At 42.5% G+C, this 23,507-nt stretch overlaps 1 protein-coding gene across 2 annotated transcripts in view; it reads left to right on the forward strand.

Annotated features, from left to right (window-relative positions):
• The window catches only part of PDS5A (PDS5 cohesin associated factor A), a 167,385-nt gene that overhangs the window by 71,973 nt on the left and 71,905 nt on the right, over positions 1 to 23,507 (forward strand). For both annotated transcript variants that reach the window (XM_084627255.1, XM_084627256.1), the window contains exons 6-10: positions 874 to 971; positions 1,434 to 1,560; positions 6,348 to 6,428; positions 8,901 to 9,041; positions 15,748 to 15,863. In XM_084627255.1, coding sequence (XP_084483381.1) covers positions 874 to 971; positions 1,434 to 1,560; positions 6,348 to 6,428; positions 8,901 to 9,041; positions 15,748 to 15,863 — 563 coding nt within the window. The remainder of the gene's footprint in view (positions 1 to 873; positions 972 to 1,433; positions 1,561 to 6,347; positions 6,429 to 8,900; positions 9,042 to 15,747; positions 15,864 to 23,507) is intronic.

A 23,507-nucleotide genomic window follows, 5' to 3' on the forward strand; every position in this document is an offset into this window, starting at 1 on the left:
ATGAAGTGTAATCAGACTTTCCCTGTATGTGACAGCCTGTTTGGGAATTCTTTGACATGCTGTAGAAATTATGATATCATGAATCAGGTAAAAGTTTGATTATTGCTTCTCTTATGTTATGATGTCAGTTTGACTTATTAACTATGTGCTGAGCACAGAGTTGCCCATAGTTTGAGGAACGGGATAATATTAATTTGTTTAAAATTTTTACTTCTAGTCATGATTAGCCATGTCCGTAGGATTTTATATAAAAAATTACCAAGGGTCTCATTCTTTCAGGTGTGGCATTTGCGAGGTTTCATTCGTACTACAGTTTTTCCCATGTTAGGAAATTTTTTCAAACACAGGTTGAACTGCAAATATGATTGTGCTGGTCATTGGGAAATGAATATAAATTTTGGCTAAGCTGATTTAAAAATCTATTTGCAAGACAAAAATGACTTTAAAATGGTAATGCCTTGTACATACCGTCAGGCCATGACTCTGTGTAGAAACCATCTTGTAAAGTTTAAATTAAAAATTGCTTCATACCATGAGAGAGAAGATAGTATAGATGGATAGCCTACAAGCATGGCTATACTAGCTGAATTTACAAGTTGTATCAATCTGCTTTTGCATATATGAAATCGGGTGAGTCCCTTAATTAGTTTTCATCATGATTTGTTATTTTTATTTGTATTATAGGGTCCCATTGTGCTAGGCACTAATACAAACATAGAGATAGTCCCTGTCCCAAAGAGCTTGCAGTCTAAGTTAGTGTATAGTGTGACTTTTCTTTTATATTTTAGCTAGCAAAATTTAGACTTATGTGACTTAGTTAAAGGTTGTAATTCTGTTATTGTGAGTATTTTATTATTTTGTTTGTTTTTATAGAATTTAGCATGGGTTAAATCTTACAACATCTGCTTTGAGTTGGAAGATTGCAATGAAATTTTTATTCAGCTTTTTAGGACTCTCTTTTCAGTCATCAAGTAAGTTGAATTATTTTAATATATATTATCAAAATATCCTTTGTCTTTGAACCTTTGTCTGTGTAGACTGAGTTCTTCATTCAGTATGCAAAAACTCATAGATTATAATAGAACTAGTTTTCAAAAGGACATTTTGTGGACAGCAAATAGCAAAACAGTATCTATAATATTTCATTATACCTGTGCTCTGTCTAAAAATTGCTTGGTGACACTAGAAATAATAATATCCTGCTCAGATTCAGATTATTTTTATTTTGTATGTGTCCTGAGATTTATATAACTGAGGCAGACCAATTGAAGTAATATATTCAGAGGTCATAAATGTGGAAAATATGGGTCAGTGAAAGGTGAACATCTTACTTGTTCATCCATTTATTCTTTAAAATACTGCTAGGATGTGAATTTTCGTGGCCACTTGGGTGTCTGGAAGTTTAATTTTAATCACCTTTTTTATCTTTTTAGCAATAGCCACAACCAGAAGGTACAAATGCACATGCTGGATTTGATGAGTTCTATCATCATGGAGGGTGATGGAGTAACTCAAGAGCTTCTGGACTCCATTCTCATTAACCTCATTCCTGCACACAAGGTCTGCAAAGTAAAATACAATGACAATATATAAAAATGTGTTTCAGCACAACCATGGTATTTGTTTTGTTTCCTTTGTCATGTTACATTTCCCTGTCTTTGGATATTCTGTACCATCCATCACAGCCATCATTTTTCCAGCCTTGCAGCAATGGATTGAAAACTCCCTTTTGGGAACCCATTAATGTCATTCCTAAACTATATGTAAAGTTTTCACCACTGACTGACTTAGGGTATGTCTTCACTACCCACCGGATCGGTGGGCAGCGATCAATCCAGCGGGGGTCAATTTATCGCGTCTAGTCTAGACATGATAAGTCAACCCCTGAGCGCTCTCCCATCGACTCCTGTACTCCAGCGCCACGAGAGGCGAAGTCGACAGGGAAGTGGCACCAGTCGACTCACCGCGGTGAAGACACCACAGTAAGTCGATCTAAGGACGTCGATGTCAGCTACATTATTCACATAGCTGAAGTTGCATAACTTAGATCGATTTCCCCCCCACCCACCCCAGTGTAGACCAGGGCTTAGTCTACATGCTACCCCAAGAGTTGCTCACTGGAAGAGCAAAACTAAGACAAGTCTCTTGCAGGCTAGTTTAGTACACTGCTGAACTATCATTTTAAAACTTACATTTTAATATTTTATTTTTTATTTAAAAGATGTGACATATTTTGATTGTTATGCAAGTGAATGATGGTAGCAGGGCTTACCTTATTAGGCATCAGGACCTGCTGTTTGCCCTAGTTTACACTGTCAGTCAAACTCTCCTCAGCGGATGATTTTCCATTAACTCTTCCCTTCTGGAGATTGGATTATTAACAGAACATTTAACTTACAGCAGGACTTCCAACCTTCTTCCATGGGTTCAGTAGTTCTTTCCAACCTGCTCTAGGCTCAGTATTCTTTCAGTCCTTCAATGTCCATGTAGCCCTCCCTCTGATGCTTCAGAATCTTTTATATAAGCCCTTCCCGGCTGAGGGTTCTTCCCCTCTTAGCCTACTTTCCTACAGGTGTCTTAGATAAGGCTTTTTTAAGATTGGTAAGTTTTTGCTGCTGTTCTTCATAATTGCCTGTGTGTTCTTCAGCAACAAATTGAAGAAAAATTCTCTTCAAAGAAATCCAGAAAAAATTACCTTATTCTAAAATGGCTGCCATCTGTTGTTCTCAATGGGACTGTGGCTCTAAAGTAAACTTACCAAAGATGGCCACTACCATTCATCTGTTCTTCACAGTGCTCCTTTACACCTCATGACTGCACAAGGGGCTACCATGTTCTGTGAGGGCAGTTTGGCTTCACTCCTGTGGGCATAATGAGAAGTGCTCATCATGTGGGCTCATCCTTGTGGAGAATGATGAGATGATGGCCTGTGGCCTCAGTCTTATTCAGAAAAATAAGAGTTAGCCATTTTGAAAGTGGGCATGCTTTTATAAGTTTGTCTGAAGACTTTGTTTTCCATCCTCTCTTGACAGATTAACTTTCAGTTATGAAAAATAACAGCAAAAATGGCAATCCTAAATATATAACTTTAAAAACCATCTTGTGCCAGATTGACTCATGAGGGAGAGCTGGGAGAGAGGTGCAAGGGGATGTGGCAAACAGGATATGGAAAGCAGGAGGTAGGGGGAAATTGGGGTGTACACTTTGCCTGATCACTGCTGGTTTGCATCAAGAGAGCAGTACAAAACCTTACTTGAGAGGCTAGTATGGTTGGAATGCTCGTGCAGAGTTGTGTAATGTAGACAGAGTATACTGGTGAATCTGATCCTAAAAGATAAAATATTTTATTTCAAGTTGATAATATATACCTTCAGATCATTAGTAGTAATACATGATAGCAGTCTCATTGGGTTTCTTGTTTACTGTTCATGTATGAAATTATTGATTTTTAGAAAGCCAGGAAATTCCCAGGTAAAAGTTACATTAGTATGGAGTTAAAGCTAAGAGTAGTGTGAGTAATGTAGGATAAAAATAATTACTGGAATGTTTTAATTATTCCCAAATTAAGCATTACAAATCCAGGAAACTTAGAATTAATTTTAAAATTTAAATTAAAATATGTTTAGACATAGAAATGTACAGTTAGGGCACCGAAACAACTATAACTCTGTCCTGTAGTGACATCAGATTTCTTTTATTTTTCTCCCCATAATGATTTTAAAAGTAATTTCAATCTAATCTGGGACTACAAACAAGGTTATGCATTGATCATAACTGCATGCTTATTGCATGTTGTCAAAAGAAATGGAACTTCAAGGCATTAAGACAAATTGGAAAATAGAATTGGGATCAATGCCACACATTAATATTCTGTAGAAGATATTTGAATGTTTTCTTTTTATTTATAAAATTGTCTATGAGCAATAGATCTACCTATTGAGCAATGCAAGGAAACCAGCTTTATTTTTGTCCATGATTTATTCTGTGAAAAAAAATTCTACAATACTTTTAGCTTTTGATACTCCTGAGTCACATGGCAGCTTTTCCAAACCTTGTATAAATGTTGCTACAAGATACATTCTGTGTGTCTGAAAGTTTGCATATTTTAGGCAGTAGTGCAACTTTCCTCACAGGAAACATCATCAAAGGCCTTATGAAGATACTGGATGCTTATCCAGTAGTTTAAAAATGTACTGCAAAATTCTTCTCTGATCTAGATCTTCACTGAAATAATTATGTTCTGCCTTCAGAGAATTCCCTAATTCTATGCATGATTATATTAATTGTCTGACCATAGGTATGTAAATTAGAGGCAAACTAGCACAAAAAGTGTAGTTTATTCTCTTGCACAGAACATTTTATAATACTTCAAAATATATGCAAAGCAATTGAACAATAATAATTCTGTTTCTGCAGAGTAAGGGTACTGAATAGGGTCGTCGTCTTATTATTTTAATGGAAGTTCTGCTCATGTGAGGAGAGCAGAAATTTTGTATTTCTTTGTGTTATGTCCCATTGTGGTATATGTTACAGGTTCGTTCACATGGTATAAGATTCTACTTGCAGATCAGTTCTTTGTTTCAAAACTTTTGTATTCACATACTTACAAAGCAAATAACTTAAATAGGACAGCACTGCAGGAAAATTGGGATAAAATATATTTATTTATACCTGAGCATGAAGTATAGTGTTATTCCTACATTGCTTCCAGATTTATTCTTCCTTAATCTGTAAAGTAGGCTTAATAAATATAAATGTGATAAATCATTTCAAGAGTGCAAAGTAGTTAATCTTTTTTTTTTTATTGAGCTCTTATATCAGCTGCTCATTAATGGTGATTCACTAACTATCAAGGTGGTGTACGTCAGGCCCACATACATTCAGTCGCTCTGAAAATAGGAGAAAGCACACTATGGTTTTAACTGTATAATGTGTAGCAGATCAATATATTTTTAAGTTTGTAATGTAACAATATAGTAGAAATTTGTTTTTTGATAAAGTAAGATTTTTTGAGTAATAAATTTTATATTGCTTTTCCTCTCTCCAGTGTATAATCTCTAGGGATGCTAAGATTGTCACTAAACTATGAAATAATGAGACATTGCAAGGTTTGCATTGGAGTGTGTCTCCTCCCCCCTAAACTATGAAATAATGAGACATTGCAAGGTTTGCATTGGAGTGTGTCTCCTCCCCCCTTCTCTCCTCCCTCCCTCCCCCACCCCCCCAGTTCTTAGAGTTGAAGGGATGCCCACATGGTAGCCACTTATGCATTCATGAGGTGTAAAGGAGCACTGTAAAGAATAGATTTTACAGGTTGTTTCATCTCTCCTGTTGATTTTATAGGGTTTCTTGAGTTAGGGAGGGACTGACTTCATTGGGGAACAGTAAAACTGAATAGACACAAGTGCTGTCAAATGTTCAGTAAACAAATGTAAAAGAATAGGGGTAAAATAGAGTGTTTTGCTAAGTCTTTCAGTTACACGTGTTTTTTGTAACAGGTCACAATTTTCAGACTAATGATTTTCATAGAAACAGTATCCCTTTAACATCTAAGTTAACAAAACTTTTTGTATGGGGTCTAGGTGGGTTAAAAGCTTTTACTCACTTTTTAAAATTTTGCAAGGTAAAAATTGGGCCTGAAATTTTTCATGCCTAAACTCAGCTCAAAGGTGAACTTCGAAAATTCCAGCTTATCATGGAAAATGAGGGTTATAGTGCCTTTGCTAGGTTTGAAAATATTTTGAGTATAGAATTATAATAATTTGGAAAATGCCCCATAGAAAAATCCTTTCAGGTTTACAAGGTTGAAAATTATCCCTCTGTGGAAGACTTGCACAAGGCTGATCCTCTTCACAAGGGTGAATTTTACCACAAGTGTGCACTTGAAAATTAAGTGCTCAAAACACAGCCTTAAGACTTTATGCTAGAACAGTTTTCCACCATATGGCTAATTTGGTGTTTGTTAGTTACCAAAGTGGGAAGAACATGAAATGGAAAAAAAAGTTAATTCAATATTAAGCATGGCAACTACACTCAATTACAAGTATGTTGAGTTCTTAGTAGAAGAATGAGGGGTGTTTAGCTTCTGGTTAAGTTCTATTTTGAAGTGTCTTTGAAATGTTTTTAGCATATTCTAAATCTGGAGCTGTGTAATTAAATTAACGTTATGGAGCTTTGGTAGTTTTGAGAATAAGTAGACTGGTTTTATAAGATCCCTTTCTAAAAACATTTTAGTTCATGGTTTTGTTTGAAGAAAAAGAAAAGAAAAAGAAAAAAAAATTAAAAGATGCCTTTTAAAGTAAACTGTTTCCCTTTTAAATTTGATTTTTCTCCTTTCTTTATTCCAGAACCTTAATAAACAAGCATTTGATCTTGCAAAAGTGTTGTTGAAAAGGACTGTCCAGACTATTGAACCATGTATCGCCAATGTATGTAACATTAATATGCATTAATATACTCTCTGTATAACTCCAGTTACCTACTAATTGTTTGTTTGAAGTAGTCAATACTATAATAAGTACATTTTGTAACACAATCACAAAGTATTATCCTTATTTTCAAATTAAGGTAAATGTTAAAAAAAAAATAAAAAAAATTGGTATCTATTAATTTCCATGTTAAAGAAATAGGTCAGGAGTTTGAAGCTTTTAGAGGCCTAATAAGTGAAAAAATCACTTAACTGTATCCAGGTAGGTCTAAAGTTAAGCATCTAACTCCACTTTGTAAAAAATATGTGGCCTGACTTTCAAATGTACCAAGCACCCAAGACTTCTGTTTAAATCAAGGGAGTTGTGAATGCTCCATACCTTTTGAAAATCTGAATTTTTTTTTATTTATTGCCTAGTTTTAGGCTTAAATGTATAAAACTATGCGACTTCTTTACTTATTTTAATATGCTGTACATGGTTAAGATACTGATGCTTCAAGAAAGTCTGGGAAAAATGTAACACAGTTTAGGCAGTCTTTTTTTATTCTTAGTAGTTGTACTCTATTAGCACTTGCAGCATTTTCCCTAGGGTTGCTGACTTTCTGATTTGCAGAAAACTGAACACCCTTGCCCTGCCCCTTCCCCAAGGCCCTTTCCTTGCTCCCTCTATTCCCCCCCCCTCCCTCTGTCACTCGCTCTCCCCCACCTTGGCTCACTCGCTCATTTTCACTGGGCTGGGATAAGGGGTTGGGGGCAGGAGGAGGTGAGGGCTATAGCTGGGGGTGTGGGCTCTGGGGTGGGGCTGGGGATGAGGGGTTTGGGGATGGTAAGGGCTCAGGGCTGGGGGGTGAGGGTGAGGGCTCCGGCTGGGGCTGCAGGCTCTGGGGTGGGGCTGAGGGGCTTAGGGTGCCGGAGGGGGCTCCAGGCTGGGGCCAAGGGGTTCAGAGTGCAGGATGGGGTGTGGGATACAGGCTCTGGGAGGGAGTTTGGGTACAGGAGGGGGCTCAGGGCTGGGGCATGGGGTTGGGGTGCAGGAGGGGGCTCAGGGCTGGGGCAGATGGTTGGGGCATGGGCTCCGGGCAGTGTTTACCTCAGGCAGCTCCTGAAGCGGCCGGCATGTCCCTGTGATCCCTCGGTGCGGGGGCAGCCAGGGAGGCTCCGCATACTGCCCCTGCCCCGAGCACTGGCTCTGCAGCTCCCACTGGCCAGGAATTGCGGAGTTGGTGCCCGGGACGGAGACAGCATGTAGAGCCTCTCTGGGCGCCCTGTACCTAGGGGCTCCAGGGAAGTGCCGGCTGCTTCCAGGAACCACGTGGAACCAGGGCAGGCAGGGGAGCCTGCCTTAGCCCCGCTGCACCACTGACTGGACTTTTAACTGCCCGGTCAACAGTGCTGACTGGACTGCCAGAATCCCTTTTCGACTGGGCATTCTGGTCGAAAACCAGATGCCTGGCAACCCTAATTTTCCCCCTTCTGGGTGTTTTACAAATATTGACTAATCCTGTAGCAGCACTGTGAGGTATGTACTTATTAGCCCCATTTTACAGATGAACAGTAAAACCCATGGCAGAGAAATGAAATGATTTAGATCTATTTTTTTTCTGGTTAGTTATGGTTTAATCTAAAATAGTTAATTCTATTTAATATGTATATCATAAGGTTATGTAATCAGTATTGCCAACCCCAAATATTTTAAAAATATATTTTTAAAAAATAAAAAAATGTGGGTTCTTTTTATTTGCCTCTCGGTTTTTGAGCACTTAAGGTTCAAGTTTCCTTCCCCTCCCCAAGCAATCATGAGGGCTGGAAATTTAAAAACAAAATTCTTATATAACCTGACTCCAGGAGATGGGGTTTAAGAAAAACACCAAATATCACAAGACCCATGATAAAATCATGAGTGTTGACAACACTATAACACCATGCAATTCTTTAAGAATGAGTAGAGGTTGATAAAGTCCTTTGGCTTGTTTCAGTACGTTAGAGTACTTTTGCATGCTTGGCAATGAAAATTAGGAAGAAAAAAAATTGACTACACCAGGTTTCCTTAACCTTTTTAAATGAAATTTTGATGGATGATCATGAATTTTAAGTTAACAATTATTTTGCTGCATATTGATTTTTAGTTTTATTAGGTTATGGAATGTTATGCTTGTTTTATCATAGGTATTTGCTTTTTAATGTACCAGATTCTCATGAATGAATTAATTATGAAAGTCAGATAAATTGAATTATAATAAAAATACTGATTTTCAGACTTTCTGGGCCCAAAACCATACCACTGCAGGCAAACTCCTATTGATTTAATAATGGGTGTATTTTTGGTCCCATTGTGTTAGAATTAGTGTGTGTAGTACATGATCGGTAGAATACTTTTAAAAACCATGAAACTTCAATACTTGCATGAACAAGAAAAGTCTGCAAAGAATAACAGAATTTTTGTTTGTTTGTTTTGTGTTTGTGTGTGTTTTAGTTTTTTAACCAGGTTCTGGTACTTGGAAAGTCTTCAGTAAGTGACTTGTCAGAACACGTGTTTGATCTGATACAAGAGCTTTTTGCCATAGATCCTCACTTATTGCTGTCCGTCATGCCACAGCTTGAGTTCAAACTGAAGGTAGGATACAGTGAAGTTCTTGAATTTAATACAAGTAAATGAGGAGTATGAAGTTGGGAGCCACAAACTCGAAGAACTGTTTCATTATTTCAGTTGATAACTTGAACACCAGCACTTTTACACTTTGCGTTATATTGCTGTTATTTTAATTTGATCAAATAGAGGGGATAGATAGAATTATGAACAGACTGGTTAAAATGGAAAACCTGAATGTCTGTCTTAAACACCTCCCCCTCCCCCCCAAAAAAACCCCACACATTATTTTCTTCTGTAATAACAATAATGATGAACTCACTTGGTATTGATGTGAATGTTATAAGTACTTGTGTTTGGGATTCTTTTTTAAGTGTTGGTCCTATGTGTCTTTCACTGTGATATGCATATGCTCATTGCACCTCAGACCAGAATATTCTTGCTAATGGTGTCTGTTGGTCCACACCTGTGCTCTTGCTCTCCTCATGCTCTGATTAGAGAGTATAAGGGGTGGGGCAGACCTTGAGGAAACTTCCTCCAGTTCTGAGGCTCCTGGGAGTTCGAAAGTCATGGATATAGAGGCTCATGGTGGGGAGGGGGCAGGCAGAAGACAGGCACTCCTGTGTCTAGGTGACTTCAAGGGGGCTATCTCTCCCTCAAGAAGGCCCCTGGGAGGAAGTGGGTGTAGGGGCTCATGGGTTGGGGGGCATGCAGTTGGTGGGTGGGAGGCTCCTGAGAAGGGAAGAGGAGGGTCTGGTGGGGGTAGCAGGGCATGACCAGTGGCCAGTTTTTCTGTGCCTCGGAGGTGGCAACCCTATTTATAACTTTTAATATAAATTGAGGATCATGTTATTGTCTTGTGTGGAGTAGTGGGATGATCTAAAAATGGTTATTTGTGTTGTTGATTTTCAAATCTGCCACCTCTCAGAGCCTGGGTGGTCCCATTAACAGAGGTGAGCCCAAAGGGGATTATGGCATGAAAAAGTTTGGGAACCACTGAGTTAGATTTTGGGCAGCCCTCTTCCCCACCTTGAGGGATCCCTCCCTTCCCAGTATGAGACTCCAGTTATGCCCGGGATTATGGGCTTCTAGAATTGTGTCTTGCCCCCGGTTAGTGATGTCCACCAAAGGTGCCTCTAGTGCCTTGAAATAGCTCGTATGTCCTCTAAATACAGTATCTGTTGCTCCTTCCTGCCCTGAACCTATCAAGCATGGGAGTTTAGAGTTAGGAAACACCACCTGGAGCATGCAGACCCTTTAGATGTAGTCTGCAGATCCCCTGGGGTTGGTGGACCCCCCCAGTTGAAAACCACTGCCCTCCACCCTTGAGATCAGATGACTCTGAGCACCCAATGCTGGGAAGCTTGAAAGCCCATTGAGGTCATGGTACCAACCCACAGGCTTCAAAGACTGAGATCATTTCCACTTCAGCACATTTGGCAGAAGCAGGCCCATTGGTAACGAGAGGCATGAGCCTAGACCAATACGACCTCCCTTACTGGCAAAGGACGGATGACGGTCCCATACACCATCAGCATCGACGAGAGAAAGGGCTCCACATGGTACCACTGTGGAGGACATCACCATCCTGCCAGATCTGGAAACTCCCATCTTATCAGAACCAGTCTTTACAGGGGAAATCCAGACACTGTCAGTCCACAAAGGTTATGAAAGAAGCCAGTCTCCTACTCCCTCTACCAGTCTAGGTATTTCCTCATTGATGATTCCAATGGAACCACCTTTGGAGATGGAGCCCACATTTTGTTCATCGGGCAATTCTGATATGAAAGGAGGACTGTCATTACCTTCTCCCACTGGAGGTTCATACGTTGGACTTCGTCGTCTTCTTCATTATTTATTAGTAGTAGTACAGGGTATCACCACAACATCAATTTAACCATAAATTCCTCTATTATATTCAAAGGCTGAATGGTATTTATACAGATGCTCCAAACTTGCCTTAAATGCCTAAGCAATCATAAGTAGTATCAGACACTTACAACAGGACTAGACCTATGAGCTCAAATCCACCTTGGCTGGCTCCAGCTTGGATAAGCAGACACTAGCAGTGAACCATCTAAGAACTTGCTCTCTTATATCTTATCTTTTGAACCCTACATGGCTATAGTCACTGCTTTGTGAATTCCTTTCTTTGCTAAAACCACTTATAACCACCCATAAAATTGGGGCCTCTTCCCAAAGATTTTTCTCCTATCTCATCAATTACCTTGCAGGTCCAGTTTTTCAGTTAAGCCACATTCCAAATCCAGTGTTTTCAGTTTAGCGTGCCATATTTCAAGGCCTTTCAATGACTGCTAAACACATTTTACACAAACTGCAAAGCATATATTTTCTTTAGCCAGACTAATTTAACTCTTCGTATGATCCTACACCATGATAGGTGCAAACCACTATCCGTACAAAGTGCTTCCCTTTGATCTGGCAGCAGCACCTAGAATGTTTACAAAAGTGCTTTCAGTAACGGCAGCACACTTCTGGTGTGACAGTTCTATTGTCTGTCCATACCTAGATTGTTGACTTCGGATAGGAAAGTCTCATTGGGAGGTGCATGAACCTCGTCTCTGATCAATCTTTGAACATCATTATGAATCTGCGTGAATGTAGAGAAGTCCATTTTAGCTCCAGTACAGACTGTTAGACTTCATTAAAGATACTGTAGATGTGATCATGGGCAAAACTTACCTCCCCGTGGACAGGTTTCAATCTGTGAACACTCTGATCAACTGGTTCAGAAAGAGCCCCCAAACAAGGGTTCGGTCATGCCTTGTCCTCCAGGTCGCATAACTTCTTGCATCTATACGACACCATTGAGGAGGCTCTGACTTCACGGTCCACAAGAAAATGTTATATGTGCCAAGCAGGCACAGTATGGACAAATTATCTATGCTTCCTCCCAGAGTATGAGACTGTCTAGCTTAGTGGCAGGACAGGGAACAGGTATGTGTAGTTCCTTTTGCTCCACCACCTCCTGAGAAGACGTGAATTATGGATATTTCCTTTGTAGGCTAGGGTGCTCATCTGGATGAACACACAGCTCAGGGAACATGCAAGTCCAGGATGCATAAATCTTCTGGAACTGAGAGCAGTCTGAAAGGCCTGCAAGCAATGCAATATTATTCATTCATGCCCACATATTCAGGTGCTGTCAGACAATATGACAAATGTGTTTTATGTAAACAAGCAAGGGGGAGCAAGATCTATGCCCCTTGGCATAGTGACCTGTGGAACTGGTGTGTTTGTCATCAGATTACCTTATTAGCAGTTCATCTTCTGGGAATACAGAATACCCTAGCGGACCGTCTCAACGGATAATTCTCAAAGGAACATGAACAGGAGATCTACAACTCAGTAGTGAAAGACATATTCCTGCAATGGGGATATCTCCGCCTTTGAATCTGCTTGCATTACAGAACAAGAAATGCACAAGGTACTGCTCCAGGGGAGCACACAATCAGAACTCCAAGGGTGCCCAAGACCATTCTGGTTCCCCCTCCTCCTCTGTCTTTCATCCTGTCCACCACTCTTTCTCAGACCACCTCACACAGGACAAGGGCAAGATCAGGCAGCCAAATCTGAAGCTACTCACCTCATGGCTTAGTTGATGGATGTCAAACTTAGAACAGAAATATCCAATAGCTGTTAAAGTCATGCTTAACAACCGCAGAAAGGAATCCACCAGAAGGCATTACTTAGCTGAGTGGTAAAGATTCTCTATTTGGGCTTAGTCTCACCAAATATCTTCAGAGGAGATGGACATTCCCACTATTTTAGACTGACCATTCACCTGGAAAACCTCTGTTTTTTCCCTTAGCTCCCTGAAAGACTTGCTCAGAACCTTCCCTCCAGTAACTAGACCTGCTCTGACATGGGATTTCAACTTGTTTCTTTCAGCTCTAGCTAAGCTACCATTTGAAGCATTAGCAACATGTTTACTTTCTCATTTATCTTCTTGATGGCCATCACTTCGGCTAGAAGGCTAGGTGAACCTGTGGCCCTTGTGGCCTATGCACTAAGTACCATTTTCCATATGGATAACGTTTCATGGAGACTGCACCTTAAGTTCATCACCAGTGTTATCTTGGACTTCTATATGAATCAGACTGTATGCTTACTTGTGTTTTTTCTTGAGCTGCAGACCACCAATGAGAAGCAGATATTCCATTCCCTGGACATGCGTCGGGCTTTGGCTTTCTGTCTTCAGAGAACAAAACCCTTTAGGAGATCACCTAGGCTATTTGTGGTTCTGGCAGAATGTATGAAAGGATAAGAGGTATCCGAGTGGATTTTGGACTGCATCTTGCTCTGTTACCAGTTATTTGATACACTGTACAGTGGAGGAGCAAGTCACTCTGCCAGAGCAAAAGCCACTTTGGTAGCTTTGCTTCAGGAGGTGCCTCTCTTTGACATATGTAAAGCAGCCATGCGGAGTTCTAGTCAGACTTTCACGAGACAGTGCCCTGGTGCAAGACTCCTCAGTTGACGCATCCTTTGGGTCCTGCAGTCATCCATCCTCCATCTTGAGTATTGCTTGTCAATCACCAAGTGGAATACACATAGGGACCAGTACTAGAAGAAGAAAGAAAAGTTACTTACCTTGTAGTAACTGGAGTTGTTAGAGAGGCTTGTTTCCTATCTGTATTCCACTACCTGCTCTTCTTCCCCTCTGCTTCGGATCATAGACTTGATTCGCAGTACAGAAGGAACTGGAGAGGTGGTTGGTCCACATCACCCCTTCTGCCTTTGGATCGGAGCACGAGGAGAGGAAGAGCACGGGTGCAGACCAAAGGATACTGCTAGTAAGAATCTTCCTGCCTTAGGGGCATAGAACGCATATGTACCCAGAGTGGAATACAGATAGTGACCGCACATCTTAAACAGCTCATTACTGTAAGGTAAGTAACCTTGCTTTTCAACTGTAATAGTCTAGCTAGTTAATACTAATTTTTTTTTTTGTTTTATCTAACTGAGCGTAAGATGACTTTTTCAAGAACAGTATGCAAAATTTTCCGTGGAACAGGATAGGTAGAGAATTCGCTCTTTGTGAGCAAGGACTTTTCATTTAGTGTAGTCAGTAAGAGATTGCAATTTAACTTTACTATGTGGAGGAAAAGAGTGTGGAGAAAGTGGGCTGATAAGTAGACAAAGGGTAGGGAAAACTGATACAAAGTCAATGGTGTGTTAACAAAATTTTTGTAGCACTATAAGTATTTCTAAGTTATTTATCAGTCTTATAACCAGTTAGAAAGTTACTTGACTTAGCATGAAAATCCTGAGTAGCAGCTGGGGAATAGTTTATTCATCCTATTTTTTTAATTGTTAACATAAAATCTGTGTGTGTTGAAATTGTGAGCACCTTAGGGCCGGTGGTGTGCCTTCTTTTATGTGTTTGGAAAGCACCTACCCCATTGTGGATACAACTGGAAATAAATGTTAAATTGTGATTGTCAGAGAATAAGCACCGAGCTGCTAATGATTTTCAATAGGATTTTGGTACCTAACTTCCCTTTGAAAATTGCAGCCTAAATATCTCCTGCTTTGATAATAAACATCTGTTTCACGTCAACATTTACTTTAATAAATGTCTCAAACTTTTCCACACTATATTTGTTAAAATACATTTTAAAATAAAAATAAACTACATCATTGACTATAAAAAGGACGTTTAAAATTACTGGAGTTATGTAGTATATAAACTACTGCATATGTATTTTTCTTTCTAAATGAAAGATTACTTGTTTGGAAGTGGACAGCTATCTATCCAGTGACTTTTGTATGTTGGTTTAGTAGGTAACAATATGTTTGCTGTCATTTTTGTCTGATGGTCCAAATGTTATGTGACTAGAGTTAAAGAAAATCTGAGTATCATTATGGAACAAAGATACAATCTTATTTTTTGCTTGAAAAACAAATTTCAATTTCATATAATTGAAAACCACCTTTCTTGCTTTATGGCTACCATCTGTATGGCTGAAGCTGACTGGATGAGACTCTCCAGAGTGTTCGTGGAGCTGTGTAATCTGTTAAATTTTGCGATTGAGCAATAGAGGTCTAAAAGTGCAGTTTTAAAAAAAATTGCTGAAAAAAGTAATATACTACTGTTAGAAAAAAATTAGATTTGTTGAATTTTTTTTAATGTTCTCTATCAGTTAGTCTGTTTACCGTTTTTTTGTCCCTGATTCAGGAAGGTACTTAAGCACATACCTAATTTTATCCATGTAAGGCAGTCCATTTGAAGTAATTAGGACTACTCATTCTTAAAGTTAGGCATATGCTGAAGTACCTTATAGAAGTGTGATCTTTCTGAGTATATTATATACTTATATAAATAGTCATTGGTAGGACATATTCAGAGATGTCTAGATTCCGCTATATGATAAACCTATACCAGTAATTCATTACTATAATCTATATTGTTAAAATCTTCATAAAGTACAAAATAACCAAGTTATATTAACAATGAAAAACAGATTAGTGTCCAATTTTAACTGTGTTAAATGAAATTTAAAGAGTTGGAGGTTATCAGAAATTTTATTTAATTAAATTAAAATAAATATTTTAACATGGGAACTCATTGTTGGGGGATGGAGGGGTGAGGGAGTAGAGAGGAATTCTGTATTGTAACCAGTACAAATATGAGAAGTCATAATTTCCTTTATAGCTGTATTTGGACAGTAAATGATTTAACGGTTTATCTATTTCTTTTTGGTTTTAGAGTAATGATGGAGAAGAGCGTTTGGCTGTTGTTCGACTTCTAGCTAAACTATTTGGCTCTAAAGATTCTGATCTGGCAACACAAAATCGTCCTCTTTGGCAATGCTTTCTTGGACGGTGAGAAAACATACAGACCAACTTCAGAATTTTTATTTTTTACAATTGCTAAGTATTCCTAATAGTGCTGTTATTAAGAAACACTTTTTTCCAGCATTTCTCTGTTTTCAAAAGCTATAGTTAATTTGTTTTTTATTTGGGCAGGAAGATTTGTTAAGCATTGTATTTGAACTTTCAGAAAGCCTTTGACAAAGTACCTAACTAAAAGCTCTTAAGCATACCAAGCTGTCATGGGATAACAGGGAAGGTTGTCTCTTGGATCAGTAACTGGTTAAAAGACAGATTTCAGAGTAACAGCTGTGTTAGTTTGTATTAGCAAAAAGAAAAGGAGTACTTGTGGCACCTTAGAGACTAACCAATTTATTTGAGCATGAGCTTTCGTGAGCTACAGCTCACTTCATCGGATGCATAAAGTGGAAAATACAGTGAGGAGATTTATATACACACAGGCCATGCAAAAATGGATGTTTACCATACACATTGCAAGGAGAGCGACCACTTAAGATGAGCCACCACCAGCAGGAGAGTGGGGTGGGGGGAGAGAAAACCTTTTGAAGTGATAATCAAGGTAGGCCATTTCCAGCATATTTCCAGGAGTTAACAAGAACGTCTGATTTCAGAGTAACAGCTGTGTTAGTCTGTATTCGCAAAAAGAAAAGGAGTACTTATGGCACCTTAGAGACTAACCAATTTATTTGGAGCATGCCATCCACAGCCTCAGAAACAACTCTGACATCATAATCAAAAAGGCTGACAAAGGAGGTGCTGTTGTCATCATGAATAGGTCGGAATATGAACAACAGGCTGCTCGGCAGCTCTCCAACACTACTTTCTACAAGCCACTACCCTCTGATCCCACTGAGAGTTACCAAAAGAAACTACAGCATTTGCTCAAGAAACTCCCTGAAAAAGCACAAGATCAAATCCGCACAGACACACCCCTGGAACCCTGACCTGGGATATTCTATCTACTACCCAAGATCCATAAACCTGGAAATCCTGGGCGCCCCATCATCTCAGGCATTGGCACCCTGACAGCAGGATTGTCTGGCTATGTAGACTCCCTCCTCAGGCCCTACGCTACCAGCACTCCCAGCTACCTTCAAGACACCACTGACTTCCTGAGGAAACTACAATCCATCGGTGATCTTCCTGATAAAACCATCCTGGCCACTATGGATGTAGAAGCCCTCTACACCAACATTCCACACAAAGATGGACTACAAGCCGTCAAGAACACTATCACCGATAATATCACGGCTAACCTGATGGCTGAACTTTGTGACTTTGTCCTTACCCATAACTATTTTACATTTGGGGACAATGTATACCTTCAGATCAGCGGCACTGCTATGGGTACCCGCATGGCCCCACAGTATGCCAACATTTTTATGGCTGACTTAGAACAATGCTTCCTCAGCTCTCGTCCCCTAACGCTCCTACTCTACTTGCGCTATATTGATGATATCTTCATCATCTGGACCCATGGAAAAGAAGCCCTTGAGGAATTCCACCATGATTTCAACAATTTCCATCCCACCATCAACCTCAGCCTGGTCCAGTCCACACAAAAGATCCACTTCCTGGACACTACAGTGCTAATAAACGATGGTCACATAAACACCACCCTATACCAGAAACCTACTGACCGCTATTCCTACCTACATGCCTCCAGTTTTCACCCTGACCACACCACACGATCCATTGTCTACAGCCAAGCTCTGCAATACAACCGCATTTGCTCCAACCCCTCAGACAGAGACAAACACCTACAAAATCTCTATCAAGCATTCTTACAACTACAATACCCACCTGCGGAAGTGAAGAAACAGATTGATAGAGCCAGAAGAGTTCCCAGAAGTCACCTACTACAGGACAGGCCTAACAAAGAAAATAACAGAACGCCACTAGCTGTCACCTTCAGCCCCCAACTAAAACCCCTCCAATGTATTATTAAGGATCTACAACCTATCCTGAACACTCTCACAAATCTTGGGAGACAGGTCAGTCATTGCCTACAGACGGCCCCCCAACCTGAAGCAAATACTCACCAGCAACCACATACCACATAACGGAACTACTAACCCAGGAACCTATCCTTGCAACAAAGCCTGTTGCCAACTGTGCCCACATATCTATTCAGGGGACACCATCACAGGGCCTAATAACATCAGCCACACTATCAGAGGCTCGTTCACCTGCACATCCACCAATGTGATATATGCCATCATGTGCCAGCAATGCCCCTCTGCCATGTACATTGGTCAAACTGGACAGTCTCTGCGTAAAAGAATAAATGGACACAAATCAGATGTCAAGAATTATAACATTCATAAACCAGTCGGAGAACACTTCAATCTCTCTGGTCACGCGATTACAGACATGAAAGTTGCTATATTACAATAAAAAAACTTCAAATCCAGACTCCAGCGAGAAACTGTTGAATTGGAATTCATTTGCAAATTGGATACAATTAACTTAGGCTTGAATAGAGACTGGGAGTGGCTAAGTCATTATGCAAGGTAACCTATTTCCCCTTGTTTCCCCCCACCCCCACCGCCCCCGACGTTCTTGTTAAACCCTAGATTTGTGCTGGAAATGGCCCACCTTGATTATCATACACATTGTAAGGAGAGTGGTCACTTTGGATGGGCTGTTGCCAGCAGGAGAGTGGGGTGGGAGGAGGTATTTTTTCGTGCTTTGTGTGTATAAAAAGATCTTCTACACTTTCCACAGTATGCATCCGATGAAGTGAGCTGTAGCTCACGAAATCTTATGCTCAAATAAATTGGTTAGTCTCTCAGGTGCCACAAGTACTCCTTTTCTTTTTGCGAATACAGACTAACACGGCTGTTACTCTGAAATCAGATGTTCTTGTTAACTCCTGGAAATGTGCTGGAAATGGCCCACCTTGATTATCACTTCAAAAGGTTTTCTCTCCCCCCCACCCCACTCTCCTGCTGGTGGTGGCTCATCTTAAGTGGTCGCTCTCCTTGCAATGTGTATGGTAAACATCCATTTTTGCATGGTCTGTGTGTATATGAATCTCCTCACTGTATTTTCCACTTTATGCATCTGATGAAGTGAGCCGTAGCTCACGAAAGCTCATGCTCAAATAAATTGGTTAGTCTCTAAGGTGCCACAAGTACTCCTTTTCTTTTTTGGTTAAAAGACAGGAAACGAAGGATAGGAATAAATGGTCAGTTTTCAGAATGGAGAGAAGTAAATAGCCTTGTCCTCCAGGGAGCAGTACTGGGACCAGTGCTGTTCAACATATAGTCATAGATGATCTGGAAAGAGGGGTAAATAGTGATGTGGCAAATTTTGCAGACATTACAAAATGACTTAAGATCGTTAAGTCCAAAGAAGACTGTGAAAAGGTACAAAGGGATTTCACAAAACTGGGTGACTGGATAACAAAATGGCAGATGAAATTCAGTGTTGATCAATGCAAAGTAATGCATATTGGAAAACATAATCCCAACTATATGTACAAAATGATGGGGTCTAAATTAGCTGTTAACTCCAAGGTCTCTTTCTTGAGTGGTATTGTGGATAGTTCTCTGAAAACATCTGTTGTTCTTTGAGTGCTTGCTCATGTCGATTCCTTCTAGGTGTGTGCGCACCCAGGTGCACAGTTGTCGGAGACCTTCGCTGTTTGAAGAGCCTGGGAAAATCTGACATAAAAGAGAAGTGTTGCATCTGTAAGAACTTTCGTCCCAGGACACAGAAAGAACGCAAAACTCACTTGATGGCCCTCCTCATGGAGACTGCTCTATGTCCGGCCTCGGAGCCGGCCCAGCCAGATACAATGCCCAATACTTCAGCCTCGATGTGCAGTGCACCCCTGGCACTGGGCTTGTCCCACCACTGGTTCCCTTTGCTGGTACCTAAGAAGAAGGCTAAGAAGAGGGACGCCGAGCAAGCCGGATCAAGGAGCGTTGGGGAAAGCACCCTGCTCGGGCTGCCTGCCCACACCAGAGCTGCAAGGGGGATCTGCCCCAGGGAGTACCACCCCCCCGAGGGACACGCCACCAATTGTGGGGAGTGGTAGGAGACCCAGGATGATGGCACGGGTGACGTTCTCTCAACTCCCGGCGCCCGGAGAGCAGGAAGCGCTCCCGCCGCAACTGGTACTGCGTGCAGTGATGGACCTGCTAAGGCTCCCCATGAGGGCAAGCCCACCATGAGGGTCTTGCACAAGACAAGTGAGCGCCATTGGTCTCCGGAATCAAAGCAGATCCCTGTGTTGCCATGCCCTTGGTTACCGCATCAGCCCAGGTCACCAGTTCGCCTTTACGGGTCACCAGGGCCTCAGGGATGCTCCCCAGCTCAGCGTCGCTCTCCCTGCTCCTGGAACTGGTCGGACCTTTCCCAGCACGAGTCACCTGCCGCAACAGTTAGCCGCCAGATCCAGCTCTCGATGACCCCACCCTGGTCATCAGAGGAGGAGGACTTCTCCAGCACAGAGAGGGAGTTTAGCACGCGCCCCTCCCCCCCCTCCCCCGCGCGCCTAGGCAGCAACATGACTGGGCTCCGGAAGGTACATTAGCTGTGGTGATGCCAACTTGGCAGCAGGGCCAGTGGCCGACACGATGGCCCTATTGGAGTGCCTGGGGCGTGCCTGTCATGCTGTTGCCCCATCCCGCCAGTCCTCGATCGCCACATTGGACAAAGCAAGGTTGGTATTGGTGGCACCAGGCTCGATGCAGGACGTGCCGGTGGACACAGTGGTGGAGGAACCGGTGCCCACCCTGAGACCTCCCTGCCCAGCAGGTGACGATGCCCCAGGCCCTCCCCCGATGCCTCTAGTCATTCTCCTCCTCTCAGGACGAGGCAGTGGCGGGGCCCTCCAAGGCTAGTCCACTGGATGACTTCAAGGAGTATCATGCACTGTTCTCTCAGGTGGCCACTAACTTGGGGCTCAAAGCGGAGGAAATGGCGGAGCTGGTGAACACATTGTTCAGCCTGCTTTCCGTGCACAAAGAGGTCCTGAATATTGCCCCAACTCCATCCCGCCCACTTCCAAGAGGGCGGAAAAGAAGTATTTTGTACTTGCTAAGAGATTTGAATACTTACACACCCACCTGCCCCCATGGTCATTGATCATATTGGCAGCCATTTAAAAGGACCAACAGGGATCAGCCAGTTCCATCCTTAAGAATAAAGAGGCCAAGAGACTGGACCTGTTTGGATGCAAGATTTATTCCATGGCCAGTCTCCAGTTTCGGGTGGCAAACCATCCGGCCCTCTTGGGGCGTTATTATTGTAACTTGTGGGATTCTCTCCTTAAGTTTATGGACACTATGTCCCAGGAGGTGGCCCAGGAATTTGGGGCTCTGGTGGAGGAAGATACCGTGGTAGCTCTGTGCTCCCTCCAGGTGGCCTGGGTAGCCAATTCAGCTACCCGAGTGGTCGCCTCGGCAGTGACCATGTGGCGCAGTTCGAGGCTCCAGACTGCCGGCCTGTCTCAGAAGATGCAGGCCTCCATTCAGGACCTCCCGTTGGACAGTTGAGCTGTTTTCCAACCAAATGGATGCAAGACTGCATGGCCTAAAGGACACCCGAGCAACACTCTGTTCATTGGGGATGCATACTCCTCAGCCTGCACGGCAGTTGTTCCGGCCTCCCCCGCCACCAAGGCACTGGCAGCCTCAGTAGGAGCCTGCGAGGAGAAGGGATGGAGGGTTTAACTGCCGACTCCCTTCATCCACCCACTCACTGGCGTAGTCTGTCCCGGCAAAACACCCTGGGGACCAGAAGCGTTCATTTTGAGGGTGCGCTTGGGAATGATGCATCTGTCACCTCCCTGGATCTGTCCTGCTTTTTCCTGAACCGCCTCCACCTCTTCCGTTAGGCCTGATCAAGGGTCACCTCGTACCATTGGGTGTTAGATGTAGTGTCATCAGGCTACATCCTCCACTTTACGGCCACCCTTCCCTCCCACCTCACCTCTTCCCTGTCCTCTTCGGGGACCATTCTCACAAGCAACTTCTTGTTCAGGAGGTGGACAACCTACCGCAGCTGTAAGTGGCTGAGGAGGGAAGGTTCCTCAGGAAATGATGGGGAAAGGGGTCTACTCCCACTATTTCCTAATCCAGAAGATGAAAGGGGGCCTACGTCTCATTCTGGACCTGCGATGACTCAACAAATACCTCAAGACCTGTTTGTGACTTGCCAGAACACAAAGTGCCACTAGTTCTGCTCATTCTGGGGGCATGACAGGTACTCCCGGTCAGGCGCCTTTCTGCTTCCATAGTTGGGGGATCTGATGTACGCTTTCCCGCTGGTGCCAGTGCTCCACAGGGTCCTCATGAAAGTCAAGCAGGACAGGGCCAAGGTTGTACTCATCGCCCCAGCTTGGCCTCGCCAGCACAGGTTCAGTAGGCTTCTGGACCTGTCAGTGTCGGCCCTGATGCCACTGCTCCATTGGCCGGATCTCCTGTTGCAGAATCACAGCAGGCTCTTGCACCCAAACCTGGTGGTGCTGCACCTGACAGCTTGGTTGCTCCCTGGCTGAGTTCTGAGGAGCAGGAGTGCACGACCTGAGTCCAGCAGGTCCTTCTGGGAAGCAGAAAGCCCTCCACTAGGGCCACTTTTATGGCCAAATGGAAACGTTTTATATGCTGGGCTTTGACCCAGGGGATTAGGCTTGCACAGGCCTCGCTGCAGCTGATCCTGTACTGCCTTGTGCATCTTAAATTTCAGGGTTGTCCCTTTCATCTGTTAAGGTCCATTTGGTGCTGTAATGGCCTTTCAGCCTCCATTCCACGGAAGGTCGATCTTCGTGCTTGGCATGACGGTCTGGTTCCTGAAGATTCTGGAGTGACAACCCTCGAGCCTGGGATCCTTTCCCTCTGTGGGACCTTAACCTGGTGGTCACGCAGCTCATGCAAGTCCCCTTCGAGCTCTTGGCGTCCTGTTCTCTTCTCCTACTATCCTGGAAGATGTTGTTCCTGGTGGCAATAACTTCTGCATGGAGGGTTTCCAAGATTAGGACGCTCACCTCAGAACCACTGTATACCATGTTCTTCAAGGACATGGTCCACTTGCAGCCACACCCAGCTTTCCTGCCCAAGGTGGTTTCACATGAGCCAGGACATATTCTTGCCAGTCTCCTGTCTAAAACCTTATAAGTCTGAGGAGAAGCATAGATTGCATTCCCTGGACATCAGGAGACTGCTGGCCTTCTACATCAAGAGGACAGGTCCATTTCGTAAATTGACTCAGTTGTTCGTCGCTCTGGCAGATAGGATAAAGGGTTGTCCGGTGTCTATCCAGAGAATTTCGTCTTGGATCACCTCCTGCATCCATTTCTGCTATGATTCCGCTGGCAGTTGTCACTGTTCACTCAGCTAGAGCGCAAGCCTCTTAGTTGGCCTTCCTGGCCCAAGTGCCCTTTCAGGATATCTGCGAGGCCACTACCTGGCCGTCCATTCACACATTCACTACCCGTTACCTAACAAGCTTGAGACAATGCTAGCTTCGGTAGAGCAGTGCTGCAAGCCGCACAACCATGAACTCTGAGCCCACCTGCAGGGATACTACTTGTTAGTCACCTAGAGTGGAAATGACGTGAAGAAGTACTCGAAGAAGAAAAAACGGTTACCCACCTTTTCGTAAGTGTTGTTCTTTGAGATGTGT

Source organism: Lepidochelys olivacea (genome assembly GCF_965140295.1).
Source record: "Lepidochelys olivacea isolate rLepOli2 genome assembly, chromosome: 4".
NCBI classification, from domain to species: domain Eukaryota; kingdom Metazoa; phylum Chordata; order Testudines; family Cheloniidae; genus Lepidochelys; species Lepidochelys olivacea.